Source organism: Oryctolagus cuniculus, chromosome 12 (assembly GCF_051225735.1).
Source record: "Oryctolagus cuniculus isolate XC-2025 breed Fujian yellow rabbit chromosome 12, ASM5122573v1, whole genome shotgun sequence".
In the NCBI taxonomy this organism is placed as follows: Eukaryota; Metazoa; Chordata; class Mammalia; order Lagomorpha; family Leporidae; genus Oryctolagus; species Oryctolagus cuniculus.
Window position 1 is genome coordinate 108,222,085 of NC_142878.1, and position 13,215 is coordinate 108,235,299.

Here is a 13,215-nt window from a genome sequence, read left to right on the forward strand (position 1 = left end):
TTATTTATTTTCATTTATTTGAAAGGCAGAGAGAGAGAATCAATGTCTTCTATCCACAGTTCACTATCCAAGTGTTCTCAACCAGCAGGACTGGGCTAGGCTGAAGTCAGGAGGCCAGAGCTCCATCCTGGTCTCCCCCCTGGCTGGCAGGGACCAAGTCCAGGAGCCATCACTGCTGCCCCCCGGGGTGTGTGTCTGCAGGAAGCTGGGGCCACGAGCCGGGGCACTGTGACAGGGGATGCTGGCGTCCCAGGCTGGGCTGCAGGCTCATCCACTGGGACTCATCAGCTGCCCCTACTTTAAAAAAATTTAATTTTATTTATTTATTGTTCCTGCGGTGGTGGTATTTGGTGTACATTTATTTATGAAAAATTTAATGAGGTTATGAGACCTGAGGCTCTGCCTCCCAGAATGCTTTTGCCTTTGTGAAACCAGTCTTTGGTCTTCTATTTGGAGACTGTAATCTTTTAAATATTATCATCAGAGTTCCTAAGGTTCCAAGTCCGTAACTGCCGCCACCACTTAAGCCTTCCAAAATTCTGGTACGGCTGCTGCCTTCTTACTACTACCTCCAGAACCATTCTTGCCCATAGTGGCGGATTTAAAAAAATAAAAATAAAAAAATAAATATTATCATCAGCATGTTGGGGACTTGCGCAAGGGCACTGCAAAAAGTTTGGGGAGGGGCTGGCACTGTGGCATAGTGGGTAAAGCCACCGCCTGCAGTGCCAGCATCCCATATGGGCTCCAGTTCAAGTCTCGGCTGCTCCTCTTCCCATCCAGCTCTCTGCTATGGCCTGGGGAAGCAGTAGAAGATGGCCCTAGTCCTTGGGCCCCTGTACCCATGTGGGAGACCTGAAAGAAACTCCTGGCTCCTGGCTTCGGATCGGCGCAGCTCCAGCCATTGCGGCCAATTGGGGAGTGAACCAGCGGATGGAAGACCTCTCTCTCTGTCTCTTCTCTCTGTGAAACTCTGATTTTCAAATAAATAAATCTTATAAATCTTAAAAAAAAAAAAAAAAATCCAGTGCAGTGGGCTAACCTGTCGCTTGGGATGCCAGAGTTCTGGTTCGTGTCTTGGCTCCTCCACTGCTGATGCAGCTTCCTGCTAGTGTATCCTGGGAGGCAGCAGATGACAGCCCATGTTCTTGGGCCCAGCCACCCACCAGGGATATTCAGCCCTGGCTGTTGTGGACATTGGAGGACCGAGCCAATTAGTGGAGATCTCTATCTTTGCCACTCTTTTACATAGATGAAAAAAAAACATTAAAAAAGGTCATGGAGAGATGAGATAAAAAGATAAGTTTGTTTTGGTGTAAAAGTTTTGAAAGCATATACAGATGGGGGTATTCAAAAAGTTCATGGAATATGCATATTATGAAAAAACTATGTATGGATTTCAAAAATTTTTTATACTAAAATAAGCTTATCGGGGCCGACCCTGGGGCATAGTGGTAAAGCCGCTGCCTGCAGTGGCGACATCCCATATGGGTGCCAGTTCCAGTCCTGGCTGCTCTACTTCCCATCCAGCTCTCTGCTGTGGCCTGGGAAAGCAGTAGAAGATGGCCCAGGTCCTTGGGCCCCTGCACCCACGTGGGAGACCTGAAGAAGCTCCTGGCTCTTGGCTTTGGATCTGTGCTGCTCCAGCCATTGCAGCCAGTTGGGGAGTGAACTAGCAGATGGAAGATCTCTCTCTCTCTCTCTCTCTCTCTCTCTCTGCTTATTCTCTCTCTGTAACTGTGACTTTCAAATAAATAAATACTTTTTTTAAAAAAAGATAAGCTTATCTGTAATTTTATTTTCCATAAACATTTTAAAGTTCCCTTGTATGTACACTTGGGACACTTGTCTGTCAGTATCTGGGATGAGCCACAGCTGCTGCCCCCCCCCTTTATTTTTAAAGATTTATTTATTTATTTGAGAGGTAGAGTTACAGACAGAGGGAGGGAGAGACAGAGAGAGAGGTCTTCCATCCACTAGTTCACTTCCCAAATGGCCGCCACGGCTGGAGCTGGACCAGGCTGAAACCAGGAGCCAGCAGCTTCTTCCAGGTCTCCCACGTGGGGGCAGGGGCCCAAGCACTTGGGCATCTTCTGCTGCTTCCCCAGGCCACAGCAGAGAGCTGGAAGAGGAGCAGCTGGGACACTAACGGCCTTTATGGGATGCTGGCACTGCAGGTGGAGGCTTAGCTACTACGCCACAGAGCCGGCTCCCATTTAGTGTATTTGGAAAAGGGAGCTAGAGATCTCCCATCTGCTGATTTACTTGTCAGATGCCAGCAACAGCTCAGGCTGGGCCAGGCCAAGACAGGAGCTAGGAATGATAGAGACCTGAGTTCTTGAACCATCACCTGGTACCTTTTAGGGTGTGCAATAACAGGAAGCTGAAATCACAAGCACACCTGGGACTCGAACCCAGATACCCTGAGACCCTGCAGGGTCTAAAGGAGATGCCTGTGTTGTGTGTTGTGTTCATTGCAGCACTGTTCTCAGTAGCCTGGAGGTGGCGGCAACCCACGTGCTCATCAGCAGTTAAATAGATAAACATATAACAGAATGTTATCCAGCCATAAAAAGAAATGACAGTTTGATGCATGCTGCACCACACATGGACAACAGTTTAGTCAAGTAAGCCAAACACAGGACAGATGTTGCATAAGTCCCCTTCTATGAGGTACCTAGAGAGGCCAAGTGCAAAGACACAAAAAGTAGAATGCCAGGGGTTTGGTGGGGAGGGAGGTATTATTATTATTATTTTACAAAGGGATATGAGCTTTTTTAAAAAAATCTTTTATTTATTTGCAATGCAGAGAGAGATTTTCCAGGCTCTGCTTCACTGCCCAAATGCCTGTAACAGGTGGCACTGGGCTAGGCTGAAGCCAGGAGCCGGGACCTTAACCTGGGTCTCCCACATAGGTGGCAGGGGGAGAGTACTTGAACCGTCACCCACGGCCTCTAGGGTGCACATTAGCAGGAGGCCAGAGCAGAAGGAGAGCCGGGACCTGATCACAGGCACTCTGATATGGGATGTAGGCCTCCCGAGCAGTGCCTGCCCTGACACAGCCAGTTAATGGGCAGGTAGTTTTTGTTGGAAATGGTGAGAACTTTGAGTTATAAGGAGTGGTGATGGGTGTACCAGTGTGAATGGATTTAATGCTACTGAATTGTATACTTACAAACAGTAAAAAGTGACATCTTGTGTGTGTGTGTGTGTATGTATGTTTTAAAGATTTATTTATCTGAAAGTCAGAGTTAGAGACAGAGAGGTTTTCCATCTCCTAGTTCACTCTTCAAATGACTGCAACAGCTGGGGCTGGGCTGATCCGGAGCCAGGAGCCAGAGCTGCTTCTGGTCTCTCCGCGTGCAGGGCCCAAGCACGTGGGCCGTCTTCTGCTGCTTTCCCAGGCCATTAGAAGAGAGCTGGATTGGAAGTGGAGCAGCCAGGTCTCGAACTGGCGCCCATTTGGGATGCCAGCTCCGTAAGCGGAGGCTTAACCTCCTACACCACAGCCGCAGTCCCTGTTAGGTATACTTTACCACAGTAAGAGAAGTGGCTAAGCACTGGTCTCGATTCATCTAGTGAATCATGTGGCTTGTGAGTCAAAGAAAAAGAAAGAACAGGTGTTGCTTCCTCTTCTAGTTTTGCTGCTGCTCTTGAGCTTGGCACCTCTTACACAGGCGTGATTTCTTGCATGCGAATGCCCTGTCTCTTTAAACAGCTGGCTATCTCCCCGTGTGACACAGTGGAATAGTGTCGTCAGAGCACTGAATGTTAGGATGCTCGTGGACCTACATGTAGAGCCTCTCCCTCTCCTGTCCTCCCATCTGGTTCTGGAAATGACCTGAAATGTGGTCAGTCTGGAACAGTGGTTACAAAGCCTGGGCCTCAGCAACACGCACAAGCCAGGGGAGTTTGTCGAAACAGGAGTTTTTAGGGCCCGCCCAGAACTGCTGCACCAGGTCTGCAGGTGGCACCCAGGAGTCTGGTTTTTTTTTTTTTTTTTTTTTTTTTTTTTTTTTTTTTTTTTTTTTTGACAGGCAGAGTGGACAGTGAGAGAGAGAGAGACAGAGAGAAAGGTCTTCCTTTGCCGTTGGTTCACCCTCCAATGGCCGCCGCGGCCGGCGCGCTGTGGCCGGCGCACCGCGCTGATCCGATGGCAGGAGCCAGGAGCCAGGTGCTTTTCCTGGTCTCCCATGGGGTGCAGGGCCCAAGCACCTGGGCCATCCTCCACTGCACTCCCTGGCCACAGCAGAGAGCTGGCCTGGAAGAGGGGCAACCGGGACAGAATCCGGCACCCCAACCAGGACTAGAACCCGGTGTGCCGGCGCCGCAGGCGGAGGATTAGCCTAGTGAGCCGCGGCACCGGCCAGGAGTCTGTTTTAACAGCCTCCTCCTCCTGGTGGTCCAGTGAATCCCTGCTGTGCTGCTGTGTGGTCAGGGAACCATCAGAAGTAAGTGTAGACATTCAGGCCCACTTAAGGAAGGGAAGTACTTAAGGAAGGAAGGTACAGAGCCAGTCCGGACAGGACAGGATGCAAGCTCCCAGAAATCATTTGATTCTGGACTGGGACTGTCCCTGGGAGAGGAACAGGAAGGCCCAGTTTTCAATACTAGCATGGATTATGGTTTGTCACCCAAAGAAAGAGCAGAGCCTCCACCCACTGGAGCAGTGGGAATGCAACCAGTGTGTCCGCCTGGTTGAAAAGCGGGCACCGAGACACCGATGTCCAGTGCAGAGGGCGTTCCCTGGAGAGAGTCTTGGCTTCCAGGGGGATGCTGAATCAAGCAGACCCAGGCTGTCCTGACTCCGCCAGGAAAACCTGCCAGCTTTGACGAGGCTGTTCCACAGAGAAGCTCGTGTTACTCCAGTGTCGGTCGCCCTGAGAGTCTGGACGTGGGAGTCGCTGGGCTTTACCGTCTGGGCCCTGCCAGGGAGCTGAGCCTTGTTCTAATTGGAACTGGAAATGGGGTGTGCAGTGAGCATGTTTTGTCTACAGGCAGCTTTTCCAGGCTTCCTTGGACGCTGATAATCGTGCTGTCGTTGATGAGCCTTGTGGACTTGCTCCTGGGATTTGGAAGTATTGATCCAGAGGGCTTGGAATGGCTCAGATCCGCGGTACGCATCAGGCTGTGACTGTCGTTGCCTAATTAGTCTCTTGAGCAGCTGTGTCCTGCAGGGGGCTGACTGGCAGAGCTGTGGGTCAGGGCAGAAGAGGCCTCATCGCGGGCGTGGGAGTCGGACTCAGGACGAATTCAAGGGGCCAGCTGGACGTGGTGCAGGTCAACAGCAGGTCTGATCTACAGACCAGGAGTAGATGAACAAGTCTCACTTGCCAAGTCCTACAATGTTGGACAAGAGATCATCAGATTATTCTGTCAGATCCATTTGGAGCTTTGGAAATAAGGCAAAAATGATCTGAGTGTGTGTGTGTGTGTGTGTGAGAGAGAGAGAGAGAGAGAGAGAGAGAGAGAGAGTGCATGGCTGGGACGGGGATGGGGGCAGGAACATAAGAGAATGAGTAACAGTTGGGGAATAGAGGTGGGAGCAGTTGTCAGTTGGTTCAGTTGGCTGGGGAGGAGGGGCCAGTTCCTGTGGGTTCCACGCTTCCCACCTCTGGTCTCCTGGACTGAGGCTGATTTGCCAGTGACCCTTTTAGAGCGGAGCCCTGGGAGCTGAAGACAGCGTCCCAGCCGCCGCCTGGGGGGCCGCCTCGTCTTGGGCACTGTGCTGCCGTCCTGAGTTCCCAGAGCGCAGTGCGCTTTGGCAGTCCAGGCTAACTGTTGACTCATAGATTCGAGTCAGCCGAGATCCCGAAGTCTTCTCTTACGTGCCTCTGTGAAGTTCGTCTGGTGTTTCTATAATTGGTTTTCTTGCACTCACCCTTCTTAAATTTCATGTTGGTAGATGTAAGGTTCTCCACTGTTTGTTGAACATCATGTCCCAAGAGCTTTATGGATAGTGTGCTTCCTCCCACCCCCTCAGAATAGTTCTTGGAGGAGTATCCCACTTTTATAGATGTGGACATTAAGGCTCAAAGGAATTAGATAACTTGCTTGATTCTAAGTATTCACTGATGGAACCTGGTATCCAGATTCTCGCCTGACTCCCACGCGGGTTGGCTGTGAAGACCATTCTGACCCCATTATTCTATCCAGTTTCGATCACTCGGGTCAGTGTCCTGCTACGTGATGAATTCTCTTAGTTAAAGGCCTCCCTTCCGTGTGGTGGGCCTGACCTAGTGCCTATCTGAATCTTTCAGGGGACCAGTTCTAGTTTGCCAGTGGCCCCCTTCGAACGGAGCCGTGGGGACTGAAGACAGCCTCACCGCTGACGTCTACTAGGCTTCCTTATTGGGGACACTGCTTCAGTGGGACCAGGCCAGAGCCGGATCCAGAGCAAATCATTGTGGTTTTGTTTGTAAAGGTTTGTTTATTTATTCGAAAGGCAAAGGGACAGAAAGAACGGCCCTAACGGCCAAATCTGGGCCAGGCTGAAGCCGGGAGCCAAGGACCCCATCTGGGTCTCCCACACGGGTGGCAGGGACCCAGGTGCACATTAGTGGGAAGCTGGTTGGAAGCAGAGCAGCTGGAACCCAGATCAGCACTCAGATGTGGAATGCCAGTGTGTAGACCGCTGCTTGGCTCCCCTGTGCCACGTCAGCCCCTGTGGTTCACTCACTCACTCCTTCCTCCCTCCCTCCCTTCCTTCCTTCCCTCCCTCCCTCTCTCCCTTTCTCCCTCCCTTTCTCCCTCCCTCCCTCCCTCCCTCCCTCCCTTCCTTCCTTTTAAAGATTTTTTATTTATTTATTTGACAGGTAGAGTTACAGACAGTGGGAGAGAGAGACAGAGAGAAAGGTCTTCCTTCGTTGCTTCACCCTCCAAAAGGCTGCTAAGACCGGTGCTGCGCCGATCCAAAGCCAGGAGCCAGGTGCTTCCTCCTGGTCTCCCATGCAGGTGCAGGGTCCCAAGGACCTGGGCCATCCTCCACTGCCTTCCCGGGCCACAGCAGAGAGCTGGACTGGAAGAGGAGCAACTGGGACTAGAACCCGGTGTCCATATGGGATGCTGGTGCCGCAGGCGGAGGATTAACCAAGTGAGCCACGGCACTGGCCCCCCCTAACCTATATTAATAGTGATAAAATATGGATCATAATGCCTTCTTTAAGAGTTATTATGGAAATTAAATGAGGTGTGTCAACTGCTTAATATTTTTCCCAAGTATATGTAATTGCCGTTTTTTATTTAAGATTTTATTTATTTATTTTAGAGGTAGAGTTACAGACAGTGAGAGGGAGAGACAGAGAGAAAGGTCTTCCTTCCATTGGTTCACTTCCCAGATGGCCGCAAGGGCTGGAGCTACACCCATCTGAAGCCAGGAGCTTCTTCTGGGTCTCCTACGTGGATGCAGGGGCCCAAGGACCTGGGCCATTTTCTACTGCTTTCCCAGGCCACAGCAGAGAGCTGGATTGGAAGAGGGGCAGCCGGAACTAGAACTGGTGTCCATATGGGATGCTGGCGCTGCAGGTGGAAGATTAACTGCTGTGCCACGGCGCCAGCCCCTGTAATTGTCATACAAATGGAAGGAAACCTTCCTGTTCACAAAGATGAAACCCTTATCAAGTGCCTTCCTTGCTGCTATGTAGATCTGCTCCGTGAATCAGCGCTTTGTGAGCCTTTCCCTGTCTCAGGATCAACTGGAGATCTTGTTAAAATGCAGACTTTCCTACACAAAGTTTATTTTTATCTACTTGAAAGGCAGAGTGACTTGGGAGGGTTGGTGGGGCAGGGAGAGAGAGCGAGAGCTTCTGTCCCTTGGTTCACTTCCCAAATGGCTGCAACAGCCAAGCCTGAGCCAGGCTGAAGCCAGGAACCTGAAACTCCATCTGGGTCTCCGGGCGCGTGGCGGGGGCCCAAGCACTGGAGCCATCACGTGCTGCCTGCCGGGGATGCGTCAGCAGGAAGGTAGGTTGGAGGTGGAGGAGCTGCGGCCTGAACTGTCACTGCAGTGGGCTGTGGGCGTTCTAAGCAGCGGCTTAGCCTCCCCAGAAATGCAGGTCTGATTGAGCAGGTGTGTGGTAGGACCTGAGGTTCTGTTGTTTCTTTTTTTTCTTTTTTTTTTTAATATTTATTTATTTTTATTTACTTGAAAGGCAGAGTTACAGAGAAGCGGAAAGACAGAGAGAGATCTTACATGCGCTGGTTCACTCCCCAAATGGCCACAGCAGCCGGGGCTGGGGCAGGCCAAAGCTAGGAGCCCTGAGCCTCTTCCAGGTCTCCCACGTGGGTGCAGGGGCCCAAGAACTTTGGCCATCTTCTGCTGCCTTTCCCAGGCTGTTCGCAAGGAGCTAGATTGGAAGTGGTGCAGCCAAGACTCGAACCAGTGCCCGTATGGGCTGCTGGCACTGCAGGTGGAGGCTCACCTGCTGTGCTACAGTGCGGCCCCTGTTGTTTCTGATGAGCTCACAGGTGCTGTCAGAGGGCAGGTCTGAAGGCCACACTTCTGAGTGCCATTGCTGCATGTGTCCTGCACTTCCGCTCCAGCTAGCCTTCGGGAGTGCGCTGCTCTGAGCGTCAGTTCTCCCTTCCCACGGTTTCCCCTCTTGAAGCTGAAGGTTGTGCTTGCTGGGAGGGCAAGGGTGGGAGTGAAGTTGGTGCAGACAGTTCCTACAAAGCCCTTCTGTTTATCTTGAGCTTTGTTAACAGGCCGCAGCTCATTCTGGGCAGTGGCCTTCCTTAGGTCGGAACCACAGTCTGACGTTTTCACTGTGCGTGTGACTCTGAGTGCCGTCTCACATCTGTGCTCATCTGTTAGCCACATGCGCTGTGCTTTTCAGAGTGTGCTCCTTTTAAACTTGAATCAGAATAACTTATAGCTAATTGCATAATTGTCAGAATCTCATGTTTGAGGATTTCTTTTAAAAAATGCTAACATCTATCAACTGTTTAGACTTATTTAAAAAAAAAAAGGATTTGTTTATCTGAGAGGCAGAGTTACAGAGAGAGGGAGAGACAGAAAGAGAGGTCTTCCATCCTCTGGTTCACCCCCCAAATGGCCACAACAGCCGGAGCTGGGCCAGGCTGAAGCCAGGAGCCAGGAGCTTCTTCTGGGTGTCCCACACGGGATGCTGGCAGTGCAGATGGCAGCTTAAGCTGCTGTGCTACAGCGCCGAGCCCTGTTAATGAGATTTCTTAAGGAATTTATTTGAAAGACAGAGACAGACAGACAGACAGACAGAAAGATCTTCCATCTAGTGGTTTGCTCCCCAAATGCCTGGAACATTCAGGGCTGGACCAGCAGAAGCTGGGAGCAGGAACTCCATCCGGGTCTCTCACGTGGGTGGCAGGGGCCCGAATACTTGCCATAAGCTGCTTCCCAGTGGCATGAGCAGGGAGCTGGAATGTAGAGAGGACTGGGACTTGAACTCAGGCACTCTGATATCGGATAAAGGTGTCCCAAGCATCAGTTTATCCAAAGTACCAAACTGCAGCCCCTACAGCTGCATTTAAAAACAAAACAAAACAAACAAACAAACAAACAAAAAACCAAACAAACCAAAAAAAAAAAAAAACACTATTTATTTAAGATGTAGAGTTACAGAGAGGAAAGTCTCTTATCCACTGGTTTACTCCCCAAATGGCCACAACGGCTGGAGCTGGGTGGATCAGGAGCCAGGAGCTTTTTTCGTGTCTCCCACGTGGGTGCAGGGACCCAAGCACTTTAGCCAACTTCTGCTGTTCTCCTAGGCCATAAGCAGAGAGCTGGATCAGAAGAGGAGCAGCTGGGACTTGAACTGGTGTTCATATGGGATGCCGGTGCCGCAGGCAGAGGCTCAGCTTACTGTAGCACAGTGCTAGCCCCTGAATCTGCATTTTTAAGCACTGTAGCATAATGGATAAAAATGTGGACTCTCCAGAATTAGAGAACCTAGGTTCTGACCCAGGTTCCACCACTCTTCTTGTTCTGGAACTTCGAGCAAGTTCCTTAAAAGCTCAAAGTCTGTTTCCCCTGCTGTAATATGGGGATGACAATCGTATCAGCCCCAAGGGCCATAGGGAAGAGTCGGTGATTTGCCGAGTTTCAGTGGTTGGCCCATGGCTAGGATTCAGTGCCCGGTAACTGTAGGCAGTTACTGTTCTGATGTTGCATTATTGTAATCAGAGTGGCAGGGCGTACGCAAGCTGCACGGGTAGCCAGTTGTTGGATCATATGAGTTAGGTAGGTGTTATCTGTTTCGGGGGAGGAACTTGATGGCCCAGAGGATTTGGACCTGCCCCAGTACACACTGTGAAGGAACTGGCTGGTCTCAGACTGGCTGTGAGCTGGCTCCTGCTGACACAGCGTCCCGGCTTTGGTTACTTTGTCTTTGAAACCTTTCAGTTCTTCAACTGGTCTTTCTCCTTGATGTGGGTTAAGTTTAGTGTCATAGTTCTTCATCCTTTTGGTATGAAACTGTCAGCAAGAATTGATCAGATTTTCTGCCCCTTCCCCTCAGGTGAGTGTGATGACCAACCAATGTCAAGGTGCTTGAAGTCCCTCTTTATGGTCTCATTATCACCACGCCAGGCCGGGAACACCCCCATTCTGCTTCCTGCACGGCCTGAGGGATACTCCCAGTAGTAGCATTGGCTGTGAACTGGATGGAAAGACAAGGGTTGGGGGATCTCTCTTTTTCTTTCTCTTTCTGCCTTTCAAATAAGTAACTGAAGATTCGAGAACTGTTACCGCCCCTCCACGTCCCAGCTCTTTAGATTTCCCCCTAGAGAGACATCCCAGGTTTCTTTTTTTTTATTTTTATTTATTTTCTTTTTTTTTTATTTTTTGACAGGCAGAGTGGACAGTGAGAGAGACAGAGAGAAAGGTCTTCCTTTGCCGTTGGTTCACCCTCCAATGGCCACCACGGCTGGCGCGCTGCAGCCGGCGCACCGCGCTGATCTGCTGGCAGGAGCCAGGTGCTTTTCCTGGTCTCCCAGGGGTGCAGGGCCCAAGCACCTGGGCCATCCTCCACTGCACTCCCTGGCCACAGCAGAGAGCTGGCCTACATTCCAGGTTTCTTTTGGCCCATGCTTTTACTGAGCCCCAGGAATGGGTAGCCACTGGCTGAGCGCGTTCAGCAGTACCCCAGTGTTTCCCCTGGGAGCTGGGATGCGTTCACGCGTGCCGATGGGTGAGCAGCTTCCTGTTTATTCTGTAGTTTGTTTTCTTTCTTTCACTTCTGTGTTATATTCTTCTGCCCTCAACCTCCTGACATGCACTTTCTGCTGTGGCGGTTGAGAATTGTTTACGTGCTTGTTTTCTGGTTGAATTGTTTCCTCCCTGTGTCTGCCAGCTCTTCATCCTCTGTGATAACCCCTGGCTGGAGAGTGGGTTTGAAGCCTGAAAGGAGAACCCAGCAGCTTGCGTTTTGGTGAGCAAGCTGCTGCCTCCAGCAGGGACGTGAGCGCGGTGCCCTCCTGCAGCACGTCAGAGTGTCCCTGCCTCGGACGAGGGCTTCATTGGAGCACCCGGGATCCTCTGCCTGTCTGTTAGACCCCTAGCTCATTCCTGTTGGCCCCGAAGTGAAGGCTGTCCACAGACTGTCATTTGGTGGCATAGCCTACAGTGCTTCTGAAATGTCGTGTTCAGGTGGAGGTGTCTGGCACAGCAGTTCAGGTGCCACTTGGGAACCCACATCTCTCGGCAGAGTGCTGGGTCTGATCCTGGCTTGGCTCCACTTCTGATTCCTGCTCCCTGCCAGCACAGGCCCCTTGAGGCAGCAGGCACTGGCTCAGGTTCTCAGATCCCTGCACCATGTGGGAGCCCTGGTTCCTGGCTCTGGCCTGGCACAACCCTGGTTGTTGGTGGGCACTTGGGGATGAACCAGTGGATGGAAAAGCTCTGTCTGTCTCTCTTCCAAATAAAATGATAATAAGCCAACAAATTTAATATATTATATATATATATTTAATAAACCTACTGAAATGGGGATAAGGAAACAAAAACTTTTTAAAGATTCATTTATTTGTTTGAAAGGCAGAAATAGAAAGAAAGAGAGAGACACACAGAGATACCTTTCGTCTGCTGGTTCACTCTCCAAATGGCCACAACAGCCAGGGCTAGGCCAAGTGGAAGCCAGGAGACAGGAGCTTCTTCCAGGTCTCCCGTGTCGGTGCAGGGGCCCAGGCACTTGGACCATCCTCTGCTGCTTTCCCTGGCGCATTAGCAAGGAGCTGGATGGGAAGTGGAGCAGCTGGGACTTGAGTTGGTGTTCATATGGGAGTCCAGCGTTGCAGGCAGCTTCATCCACCATGCCACAACACTGGCCCAGGATTTATACTTTTGACATGGGGGTGACCAGACATGGAGTTAGGTCTAGATGGGCTGAATTCTTGCCGGCCCTGGAATGTAACCTTATCCCTTCACCTGTCAGCTTGATATGCCCACCTTTCCAGGAGGCACCTTTGTCTCGTCTGGGACCAGGAAAGAGCCGCCACCACCATGGAGACCACGTGGGATTTAAATTCTGCCTGCAAGTGCCATAAAAGTCCCAGCTGGCAGCACAGTGCTGAGACCCTGCCCTGTTTCTTCATTAAGGTGCTAGCCCCAGCCTCATAAAAGAGCCTGAGGGTGCGGGGAGTGCTCTTTTCTGCCCTGACCAAGCTTGGAGGTGCTGCCATGCGTCTCTGACCCTTTTATGATGGGTGTTTGTTTCCCCGTGTTGGGTGGCCTGAACTCAGGCATGAAGGTACGTGTGTTCTCTCACTTTTTAAACAAATTCTGTCTCACTGGTGAATTTTACACATGCCTTTGCTTGGAATCCTTTTTTTTGTGGGGAGCAAGAACCAAGATTAAAAGTTAAGATATTGGGGCCAGTGCTGTGGTGCAGCGGGTTAATCCTCTGCCTGCAGCCCTGGCATCCCATATGGGTGCCATTTCTAGTCCCGGCTGTTCCTCTTCCAATCAGGCCCTCTGCTGTGGCCTGGGAAAGCAGTAGAAGATGGCCCAGGTCCTTGGGCCCCTGCACCCGCGTGGGAGACCTGGAGGAAGCTCCTGGCTCCTGGCTTCAGATCAGCTCAGCTCTGGCCGTTGCAGCCATCTGGGGAGTGAACCAGCGGATGGAAGACCTCTCTCTCTCTCTCTCTCTCTCTCTCTCTCTCTCTCTGCCTCTCCTTCTCTCTGTGTGTACCTGTGACTTTCAAGTAAAATAAATAAACCTTAAAAAGAAAAAAAAGAATACC

General features: G+C 51.0%; 1 protein-coding gene across 4 annotated transcripts in view; it reads left to right on the forward strand.

Moving 5' to 3' along the window:
- The window catches only part of PTPN9 (protein tyrosine phosphatase non-receptor type 9), a 111,592-nt gene that overhangs the window by 22,241 nt on the left and 76,136 nt on the right, over positions 1 to 13,215 (forward strand). The window contains exon 1 of one of the 4 annotated variants that reach the window (XM_089310842.1): positions 4,013 to 5,116. The exons of 2 other annotated variants lie outside the window; for them this stretch is intronic. In XM_089310842.1, coding sequence (XP_089166968.1) covers positions 5,045 to 5,116 — 72 coding nt within the window. In that variant the 5' untranslated portion in view covers positions 4,013 to 5,044. Of the gene's footprint in view, positions 1 to 4,012; positions 5,292 to 13,215 lie in introns of those variants that run through there. One more of the 4 variants, XM_089310843.1, reaches the window with a different exon arrangement.